The sequence below is a fragment of the Mesoplodon bidens genome (assembly GCF_964165515.1).
Source record: "Mesoplodon bidens genome assembly, chromosome: 4".
Taxonomy (NCBI): Eukaryota; Metazoa; Chordata; class Mammalia; order Artiodactyla; family Ziphiidae; genus Mesoplodon; species Mesoplodon bidens.
In genome coordinates, this window is record NC_138160.1 from 47133048 (window position 1) to 47144863 (window position 11816).

The 11816-nt window shown below is 38.0% G+C and overlaps 1 protein-coding gene across 1 annotated transcript in view; it reads left to right on the forward strand.

The window, feature by feature from the left end:
- Positions 1–7339, forward strand: part of RAB3C (RAB3C, member RAS oncogene family) — a gene marked incomplete at both ends in the record, with an annotated part of 317859 nt that extends 310520 nt beyond the window's left edge. The window contains one exon of the mRNA XM_081233553.1: positions 7152–7339. Coding sequence (XP_081089679.1) covers positions 7152–7339 — 188 coding nt within the window. The remainder of the gene's footprint in view (positions 1–7151) is intronic.
- Between the last annotated feature and the right edge of the window lie 4477 nt (positions 7340–11816).

Consider the following 11816-nt stretch of genomic DNA (forward strand, 5'->3'; position numbering starts at 1 on the left):
GCAGGACAGGAATAAAGAAGCAGATATAGAAAATGGACTTGAGGACACTGGGAGGGGAAAGGGTAAGCTGGGACAAAGTGAGAGAGTGGCATGGACATATATACACTACCAAATATCAAATAGATAGTAGTGGCAAGTAGCTGCATAGCACAGGGAGATCAGTTCAGGGCTGTGTGACCACATAGAGGGGTGGGATAGGGAGGGTGGAAGGGAGATGCAAGAGGGAGGGGATATGGTGATATATGTATACATATAGCTGATTCTCTTTGTTATACAGCAGAGACTAACACACCATTGTAAAGCAATTATACTCCAGTAAAGATGTTAAAAAGAAAAAAATGAAAAAGAAGATACAACTGACACCACAGATATACAAAGTATCATAAGAACTACTACAAACAACTATATGCCAATAAAATGAACAACCTAGAAGAGATGGACAAATTCTTAGAAAGGTACAACCTTCCAAGGCTGAACCAGGAAGAAACAGAAAATATGAACAGAAACTGTGATTAAAAATCTTCCAAATGCCCAGTACCAGAGGGCTTCTCAGGCAAATTCTGTCAAACATTTAGAGAAGAACTAACACCTATCCTTCTCAAACTCTTCCAAAAAATTGCAGAGGAAGGAACACTCCCAAGCTCATTCTTTAAGCTTACCATCACCCTGATACCAAAACCAGACAAAGATACCACAAAAAAAGAAAATTACAGGGCAATGTCACTGATGAACATAGATGCAAAAATCCTCAATAAAAATAGTAGCAAACCAAATCCAACAACACATTAAAAGGATCATACATTGTGATCAATTGTGATTTATCCCAGGGATGCAAGGATTCTTCAATATATGCAAATCAATCAATATGATACACCATATTAACAAACTGAAGGAGAAGAACCATATGATAATCTCAGTAGATGCAGAAAAATCTTTCGACAAAATTGAACACCCACTTATGATAAAAACTCTCCAGAAAGTGGGCATAGAGGGAACCTATCTCAACATAATAAAGGCCACATATGACAAACCCACAGCAAACATCATTCTCAATGGTGAGAAACTGAAAGCTTTTCCTCTAAGATCAGGAACAAGACAAGAATGCCCCTCACCACTTTTATTCAACATAGTTTTGGAAGTTCTAGCCATATCAATCAGAGAAGAAAAAGAAATAAAAAGGAATCCAAGTTGGAAAAGTAGTAAAACTGTTTGCAGAAGACATGATACTATACATAGAAAATCCTAAAGATGCTACCAGCAAACTACTAGAGCTCATCAATGAATTCGGTAAAGCAGCAGGATACAAAATTAGTACACTGTAATTTCTTGCATTTATATACACTAACAATGGAAGATCAGAAAGAGAAATTAAGGAAACAATCCCATTTATCATCACATCGAAAAGAATAAAATACCTAGGATTATCCTACCTAAGGAGGCAAAATACCTGTCCCCTAAAAACTATAACATACTGATGAAAGAAATTGAAGACAAACAGATGGAAAGACTCACCATGTTCTTGGATTGGAAGAATCAATATTGTCAAAATGACTATACTACCCAATGCAATCTACCAATTCAATGCAATCCCTATCAAATTACCAATGGCTTTTTTTTTTTTTTTTTTTGCAGATCTAGAACAAAAAATCTTAAAATTTGTATGGAAACACAAAAAGCCCCAAATAGCTAAAGCATTCTGGAGAATGAAAAACTGAGCTGGAGAAATCAGGTTCCCTGACTTTAGACTATACTATAATGCTACAGTAATCAAGAGTAAGGTAGGGACTTCCCTGGGTGGCACAGTGGTTAAGAATTCTCCTGCCAATGCAGGGGACACAGGTTCAATCCCTGGTCCGGGAATATCCCACATGCCACGGAGCAACTAAGCCCATGTGCCACAACTACTGAGCCCACGTTCCACAATTACTGAAGCCTGCACACCTAGAGCCCGTGCTCCACAACAAGAGAAGCCATGGCAATGAGAAGCCCGCACACAGCAACAAAGAGTAGTCCCCACTCTCCACAACTAGAGAAAAGCCCACGCACAGCAACAAAGACCCAACGCAGCCAAAAAAATAAATTAGAAAATAAAAAGCAGTATGGTACTGGTGCAAAGACAAATTGCTGTGTCAATGGACCAGGACAGAAAGCTCAGAAATAGACCCTTGCATCTATGGTCAATTAATCTATGACAAAGGAGGCAAGAATATACAATGGAGAAAAGCCAGTCTTTTCAATAAGTGATGCTGGGAAAACTTGACAGCTACACGTAAATGAATGAAATTAGAACACTATCTAACACCATACACAAAAGTACACTCAAAATGGATTAAAGACCTAAATGTAAGGCTGGACACTATAAAACTCTTAGAGGAAGACATAGGCAGAACACTCTTTGACATAAATCACAGCAGCATCTTTTTGGATCCACCTCCTAGAGTAATGAAAATAAAAACAAAAATAAACAAATGGGACTTAATTAAACTTAAAAGCTTTTGCACAGCAAAGAAAACCATAAACAAAGTGAAAAGACAACACACCGAATGGGAGAAGATATTTGCAAATGGAGCAACCAACAAAGGATTAATCTCCAAAATATACAAACAGCTCATGCAGCTCTATATCAAAAAAACAAAAACCCAGTCAAAAAAATGGACAGATGATCTAAATAGACATTTCTCCAAAGAAGACATACAGTTGGCCAAAAAGCACATGAAAAGATGCTCAACGTCACTAATTATTAGAGAAATGCAAATCAAACCTACAGTGAGGTGTCACCTCACAACGGTCAGAATGGCCAACATCACAATATCTACAAACAATAAATGCTGGAGAGGATGTGGAGGAAAGGAAACCCTCCTAGACTGTTGGTGGGAAGTGCAAATTGGTACAACTGTTATGGAGAACAGTATGGAGGTTCCTTAAAAAACTAAAAATAGAGCCGCCATATGAGCCAGCAATCCCACCCCTATGTTTTTTCCAGAGAAAACCATAATTTGAAAAGATACATGAACCCCAATGTTCATTGCAGCACTATTTACAATAGCTAAGACATGGAAGCAACTAACTGTCCATTGACAGAGGAATGGATAAAGAAGATGTGATACATACATACAGTGGAATATTACTCAACCATAAAAAATGAAATCATGCCATTTTCAGCAACGTGGATGGATCTAGAGATTATTATACTAAGTAAGACACTTAGAGAAGAACAAATATCTGTTGATATTACTTATATGTGGAATCTAAAAAATACAAATGAAATTATTTATAAAACAGAAACAGACTCACAGATTTCAAAAACAAACTTATGGTTACCAAAGCGGAAACATGGTGGCAGCAGATAAATCAGGAGTTTGGGATTAACATATACACACTATATATAAAATAACCAGCAAGAACTCTACTTAATATTCTTAATAATTTATATGGGAAAAGAATCTGAAAAAGAATGAATGTATGTACATAACTGAATCACTTTGCTGTACACCTGAAACTAACACAACATTGTAAATCAATTTATAGTCCAATAAATTTTTTTTTTTAAAAGATGTTCTGACCCATGGTGCCAGGCTTATCCAGCTTGGAACAGTGCTGTGTGTGCCAGAGAGAAATTAGAATGGATGATTAGTGTTTCTGTGATTAACTGAAAGTGTTCACTGATTTGTTGATGAAAACATGTGTATGCTGCAGTTATTAATACAGGATGATATAGTCTGAGGGACAGGTGTCCAAGGCTATAGGCTAAGTCAGTAACCTATTTATTAGGAGATCTCTGTCACCTTTCACAATCAGCTTGCTCTGTGACCTTGGGCTATTTATTTGATCTGCCGAATCATACTGTCCTACCTAGTAAATTGGAAATGATCTTCAAAGTTTTATGAAAAAGACTGTTTCCTAGGGATCACTGACTGAAGTGCTGGCTTTCCACTGATGTTCATGTGTATGAATAGCAGGTTAAATATTTCTAAGAACAAGGTCATGATGCTATAGTTGAAGTTAGTATGATACATTGGGAGGTAATGGCCATAAAACCCAACAATGACCCAACAGAAGAATAAAGGCTGAAGTGTTTGAATTTGTGGTTACAATTTAGTCCATGAGCTTTAAATACCATGGACACCCATAGGTGTGGAGTGTGGTAGCACATAGAGTTGCTTGGATGAAGATACTGATTCCCCTGGATGGAGAATCATTTTTTGCACAGTAAACTTGCTTTGCCCTGAATCCAAACAACTATGTGCTAAAATAATGATGTTGAGTTTGATCCTGAATATCTCATTTTATGACAAACAGCACGTGTGGTCAATGAGAGGAGGCCTAATTTCCAGAACCTTTCACATATTTCTCTATAGACATATAGCTGTCCTGATGGCCACCTTGATGAACCTTAAGCAGCACAAAATACCAGAGTACCTTTGGAATCATTAAGAAAAGATATTTCGTATGTTTCACCCGGAGTGTTAAATCTAGTTAATCACTCTCTAACTATGTAAATTGATGAAAGTTTGTTGTATTAACATAGAACTTCCAATTCAACTGGAACCAAACAGTAGGCTCTGCAGAGTATCTGAAGGAGGAGGAGAGTGTTCCGGTTTAGTTCAAATGGCAGCTGTGCCATTACTGGCTGATCAAGTGAATGAGCAAAGTACTCAGCCATTTTGTGCCTCTATTTCCTTATCAATAATTTGGAGAAAATACTGGCACCTACCTTACAGATACAGTGTTTTAAATAGTACCTGTTCTACAGTCACCTCCCAAATGTTAGTTTCTTACTATTATTGTTGTTATAATAATAGTATTATTTAATTATATAATTATTATATAATTATATAATAGCATTTTCTGGTTTGCTTGGCACTTTTACATATATTTTCTCATTTGAGCCTAATGTAAGACAAATGTCATAAATAAGGAACATAAGAATAAAAACATGACTTTCCCATGGTCACAAAGCCAGTAAGTATTGCTCCTATGGCTAAATCTCCCATCTGACAATCCATCCCTCTTACCACATTATGGCACCTCCTTCTCCAGCCATGCTGGATAAATGGAGGGCTGTTATAATATGGTGTTCTCTTCCTGGGGTTCCAGGTTAAGGTCAAGACACAGAGCATTCTGGCTCCTGGGCTCAAGGTTCATTTTACTTATCTTAAGCTGTACACCAGCAACATTATGTGTCTCTAAGCCCAGATTAAAAGAATCACATTTGATAAAGGTTTGCATGGATTACTGTGGTTTGTTTTACAATGGCCAAATCTTTTGATACCCTTCAAGTTCAGTGCCTTCCCCCAAATCATGCTAATAAATAAAAGATGTGTTAACAGAAGCAATGAGAGAAAAATGAAACCTTTGGAGAAAAAAAATCCCATAATTTGTCACAAAGTCTCATTTAGGGATCCTGATTTCAGTGGGGTTTTGGTATCTTGTGACTTAAAGCACCCTCCTGTTAACACTGAGAAAATCCCCACACAAGGATGCAAATAGTTCTGACATCTAGGCAAGTATGGATCTAAGCAATTGCGCTTTCCAAAATCTGGATCAAATTGTTGAAAGGTGAATGATCTAGCCCTATAGATTGCAAACATTAGAAAAGAGAATTCTGTTAATGCCAGATAGCATTTTTTGTAAAGAAATTAGGAATTTAAGAGAGCTATATAAACACTATCCAGAGAGACAAATGAAAGGGAAATACAAGGCAAAGAGGGCTTGAAATATTCACCTGGCTTAACTCGTGCTCACTTCTTCAGCTCAAATCCTGTGGTTACTCACTTGGATTTTAACAATAGAATACACAGTAACCAAAGAAATTCGAGCTCAGATATCGTCATCTATCTTAACTAAATTAGAAATTTTAATTCATGAAAATTTCTTTTTGTTGTTTATCTTCAATACTGCTTAAGAAAATAAGTATTTCTAGCTCATGAGAGCGATTTTGACATGGATTCAAAATATTAATCCATTTTTTTCTCTTTTGGCCCCAGGAGCTGGGATGAAATCACATGATTTAATCATTCTGAATCCATGTGGCTCCTCAGAGATAGGGCCAGATGTAACCAGAAGGATTTATAGGGTGTAAAATTCAGAATGGATTAGGACAGCATTTCTGGGTTCAACCCAATACATCCTAAATCAACATCCATGGACCAGAGCAATCTCTGGCTGGCCTAGTGGGGAGGTTGTCATGGAAACTGACTGGCAAGCTCAGCCCTTGGAATGTGAATGCAAACAATAGAGTGACAAGGCTGTGTACAGAGCAGCCTACTAAGGCTGCTTCTACCCAGGTACAGTGACACATCAGTCAACGCGTGAAACTGTCACTGCATTTTTTTTGTAACTTCTTGCACTTCTGGCAGCTTATTTGAAATGTATCGTGTCCTTTCCCAGATGTTGATAAAACATTGCTGCTGACAGGTAACAGAAGATATGGAAAAATCAGCACCAGTGGCTAGCTGCAATGGTATACAAAGCCCTGGAGGGCTGTTAGGCTAACACCACTCAAATTTCCTAAAGGAGGCTGAAGCACGCTTAGGGTAAATCCAATGATTCTTTAGTGCCACCTTATGTCCAGTTAAATACTGGAAATTTACCAAAGGCCTACCCTCAAACACTTTACTAGGCAGCAGTAGGACAGACATGGAAAAAGTTAGAGCTGCATTATGTTGGAGTTTGGGAGTCCCTTTCACAGCAGAATATGAACATGAAGCTTTCTAAGCCTCAAGTTAAAGAAAAAATGAAAATTAATAATTTTGGTAGAATCTGAAATGAAGAAAAAAAAAGCCAAATAACCCCAGACCTAGAAAAGATTAGAAGAGGCTGCATGCTGATCCAGGGGTTGTAGGAAGAGATGGCAGAGACAGACTGTGTCAAGGATTCTTCATGTCGTCCTTACTAACTACCTCTTGCCAAGGCTTTTTTTTTTTTTTTGTCCAGAGAAAAATAAGATGTGAACATCACTAATTCGACTTTATAATTCTTGTTAACGGATAGCAAGATGGTAGCATTTGTTCAAATGGCACCTCATCCTGCCTCTCATCTCCCACCCAAACCAACCCTACCAGCCACTGCCGTCCCACCATCACCATGTCCCATTTAATTTCCGCAGAAGTATGAAGTGACCAAGCTGTGTTTCTTTGTGTTTCTTCCAGGTTTTGAGTTTTTTGAAACAAGTGCCAAGGATAACGTTAATGTGAAGCAGACATTTGAGCGTCTCGTGGATATCATCTGCGACAAAATGTCCGAGAGTTTGGAGACAGATCCAGCCATCACTGCCGCAAAGCAGAACACGAGGCTCAGGGAAACCCCTCCTCCACCGCAGCCCAACTGTGGCTGTTAGTGTCCCGGTACAGGAAGCTCCAGAGGGGCTGGTTGCTAAAAAATAGCATTTATAAATGGTCAATTAGCCTTCATTTATACTGCCTAATAATTATTTGAGGGAAATCTTTGATGTCTGTGGCTCGAACATGCGTTCAATTCCGGGGAGATTTCCGGTGTTAATAAGTGGCAAATATGTGATCTTAACTTTGTAAGGACTATCCATCTATAAACATCTGATGTTTGCATGTGATTTGTTATTTGTCTTCTAGGCTCTTTTTGTTTCAGGTTTCTTAGATTAAGCTACTGCTGGGACCTCCGATTATAATTTCAGTACAACTGAGTTTTGGGCTACGGGTTCAAATTATGCTATTCACTTGTAGGGATGATAACCAAGAAATTGGTTGTGTGTGTAGTGTGAGCAGGGCGAGATCTCAGGAGGCCTTATTTGCTTTACTCTCAATCGAAAGTCAAGTGGAAATATTACTCATGATTAGGGAGACTGTCATGGGTCTGGTTGGTTTACTGTTCAGGAAAGGTATCTATTTTTCAGTGTTATTATAACTGAGAAGACCATTGACTATAAAGAAATTGAAATATTGTTTAAGGCCCTTGCAAATTTACCAAGAGATTAATATTTACCTGACTGGAAGTAGATTTTAACAGTAGTCTTAGTTTAGATGTTTAAATAAGGAATACCTAACCCAAGACTGCACCACCCAACATTCTGAATATTTGAGGGCACTGCCAGACAGAGGTATCTGCTGAATGTGTTATGTAACAAGCATCTTAACCAAGAAGGATATGAGTAGCAGTGGGATTCCAAGGCCTGAGTTCCCCCCATGACATATACCACCACGACTTTCTGGAACAATCGCCAACTCTTGGAACAGAGGTTAAGTTGAAGCTTGTTAGAGCCCCTCTTCCCATAGGATGTAGGCTTGCTTCCCCAAACATTACCTTCTGCTCGCACCTCCCTAGGTTCTTTTACCTGGCTAGAACTCATTTAAACAGTATCTCCATGGCTCTCAGATTGAGGAAAAGACAATTATCATCTCTAATCTTTTTCAATCCAAGTATTTATACCTTTAAGGCATATCCCCATTCTGTAAGCCTTTAAACACGCTTAAGTTACTCAGAGACCTCTCTTTGGAGCTGAGAGTTACAGAAAAATCTTAGGGTGCCATAAGCAATTTGAGAGGAGAAAGGAAACCATTTGAACACCCAGATTCTTTCTCCTAGAGATTCTTTCTCCTGGATTTCCTGAAGACCATATATGATTAACAAGCAAACCAATCCCACCAGCGATTCTAAGTGAGGACTGAAAAGAGACACAGCATCTGTATCACCACCCAGCATTGTTTACAGCTAGGACTTCAAGGCAGCAGGCACACATTGGCATATTTGGAAGGGCAGTTCCATTAAGTGAACTTCCCCCTTTTTTGGTGATCATGTAAAAGATTTTTTTCTCTTTTCAAAAATAGAGACATTTCCCGTGAAAGTATGGAGCGCAAGATTTTTGAGCAAGGATATTGATAGGGAAAGATGCATATCTAAAGAGATCTCTGGAGAATAAATGCCTGCAAGTCAGGGAACTAGGTCACGTATATTACTAGTAAGTTAGAAGATGAAAATTACAGGAGAAAGCATTTGGGATGTCTTAAGCACATCCACATTCTTATTATTTCTCATCTTCTTAGCTTAAGATCCACTAACTGACAATAAATCTTCACTTTGCCACTCTGCAAGGTAGACCTTAGCCTCGTGAAGAAAAGAAGACAATGCTTTATTAGATTTTAATAACTAGCTTCAAAAATCACAGAAATTAAAGTGAAGGGAAGAAAGACAAGGCAGGGGCCATCAAAGCAAATTTGTTTGCAACAGAAGCCTGTTTGCATGATATTGTAATATTTCTTTAACATGGTCTAGAAAATGGCCACGTTAAATGATATAGCTGTTAAGCTGACTTTTACAATCTAATATGAAGCAATAGAACCAGGAAGACCTTCGCATCCTCTCTCAGACCTGATCTCACATACATACGTACAGATGTCAAGGACCTCAATATGATGTCTCAGATGGCTTTTTCAGAAGGACGTTGATATGCATATTATTGTAAAATGGAAAGCAAAATCAGAGGGGGTAGAAAATTGGAAAGAAAGTTGAGTTTTGCGCTCTTGTAAACTCCTTCCCTGAAGAGCTAATTGCCATTGAAATTAAGTGGCTCTAGAACCAGAAGACCTAAGCCAAGTACCCACTTACACAATGTCAAACATACCAGACTTGAGCTACTGTACGCCAGTCTGGAGCATAATGCAAGAATGGCCCAGGTGTCAGTGCCAAGGGACATCCAATAATTTCTATTTTTCAAACCTCAATGGAAGTAGAGGCTTACTAAGTGATTCTCAGTTCTGAAGCCCTTACCCCAGTGTGAATTTCTAAGTGAGACACTTCCAAAAAGGGTTGTCACAGAGCTCAATGAATTGAGCACCTATGCTTCTGCTGTAAAACACATGGAAAGAGAAAAATTCTCTATTCCTAATCTCATCAAGAGATCCTGGTTTTAAAATCAAGTTTGGCAAAAGAAAAACCAGCCTAGGATTAACTAAGTAAACTTCTATTGGCATCAAGCTATATTATTTATAACACTGTGGTTCTAAGGTTTTTCACCCTTTAGGCCATCGTGCACACAAATGTGTATACATACACACATGCATACAATACCTCCCATATTCTGTCTGCCAACAGCTTAAATAACCTCGGATCATTTTTACTAATGGCCTAACTAAATTTTTATTCAAAAGGACAAAGACATCTTACAAAGTGTATGTTTGTGTTAGTGTGTAAATTGTAGACAACCATCTTTTGTCTTTGATGCAACTCAATTAGTGTTTCAAGAACAAATTTCTCTTCCTGTCTCCTCATCACCCCATCCCTCCGATTACTTTTATAATCAAACCTTGTTTTGAGCAGATACTTCCAAGAGCTTTGGTTTGGGGACATTCCTTCCTGTCCTAAATGTAAATGAAAAATTGGACTGGAAATTATTTCCTCTAAACAGCCATTTAGTGGACCCACATTTCAACTTTCGGGGTTGTGAGTGGATGTAGAAGGTGCATGAAGTTTCTTAAGTCCTAAGATGGCAGTTTACAAGTGAGCATTATATCTACGGGCTTATAAGAAGAATTGCTTTAAGACACTGAATTAATTCATTGCCACTGCCTCCGCTGAGCAGCCTCCACTGCCTTGATAAACTTCTAACCACCTCTTTAGTTTAACTTAAAATCATTATCCCTTTGCCCGCCTAGTAAATAAGTGCTAAGATTTTTATTTGGAATGGGAACTATGATGATGCCTTTGGTTGTTGCAGAAAGCTGCAGTGTTATGTTAAATATGAACTATGAATTCCACTATAACCACAATTATACAAGACATCTATATACTCAACAAACAAATATGTATTTCACCTACTTAACTCTTATCCAGATTAATAATAGCTCTTTGGTTCAGCACATTAGTTATCTTTCAGGAACTAATTTAAACTTCCAATTTTAACTACATCTATACTGAAGATAGACTTTCATGGATGCAATGTTCTTGCTTTAAAGTAAAATACTGTTACCTGAACTTCCATGAAGCAACATTAATTTTGGAGCGTGGTAGTTGGTAATCAGTGGCTCATTTTGATGTGCTTTATCCAATGTGTCTCTTCGTGCTCAGTGAGGAGATACTGTGCCATCCTTCAGTCAACTGTGTGGCATCTGTGAGACTATATTAAAAAAGTATCCAGACTCTCCCAAGCTATCCCAAGGCTGAGGTAGCAGCTGCATGTGAAATACTAAGATAAATCTTAAAGTCATGATTAAAACGCTTCTAGGTCAAAAAGTGTTTAATAATTTTCATATACTATTGGAATGCTCCATCAGGAATTTTTGGCATGGCATACTTGGGAGGTGGCCTTTCTGTCTGAAGAATGCTCTCTCTCTCTAAATTATAGTTTGCATGACTGGTAACTGGAACTCTTTGTTCCTTTGTGTGTGTACTCACTCAATGTGCCATGTCAGGCTGCCATGTGAGCAACTAGACCCATGTGGCCTTTCTAATCACCCACTCCAGCTCTGCTTGGCTTTGCCCGTTTGTGTATAATACCTGTGCTTTAAGGGTCTGCCAGCAAAATGGTAAAGTCTTTCTGATCAGCTGAACAATCAGGGTCAGCTTTTTAGATTCCTTTATATTTTAGGTAAATTTTTGATCAAAGCCAGTTAAAGACAAAAACCTGTTTTATATTCTGAAACAAATTGGGAAAATTGAGTAAAAGATGAAGTTTATAACCAGGAAAAAAAGCATCTTGATTATCTCTATAGTGCATCTAAACGGTTCCAGGTTCTAAAAATACAATATCCTCTAAAGGGACAAAAACAGGTCTAGAGAATTTATTTAAAATATATCCACCTATTGTTGTTTCATAAATAAATGTTTTTTTCTTAAAAACCTTTACA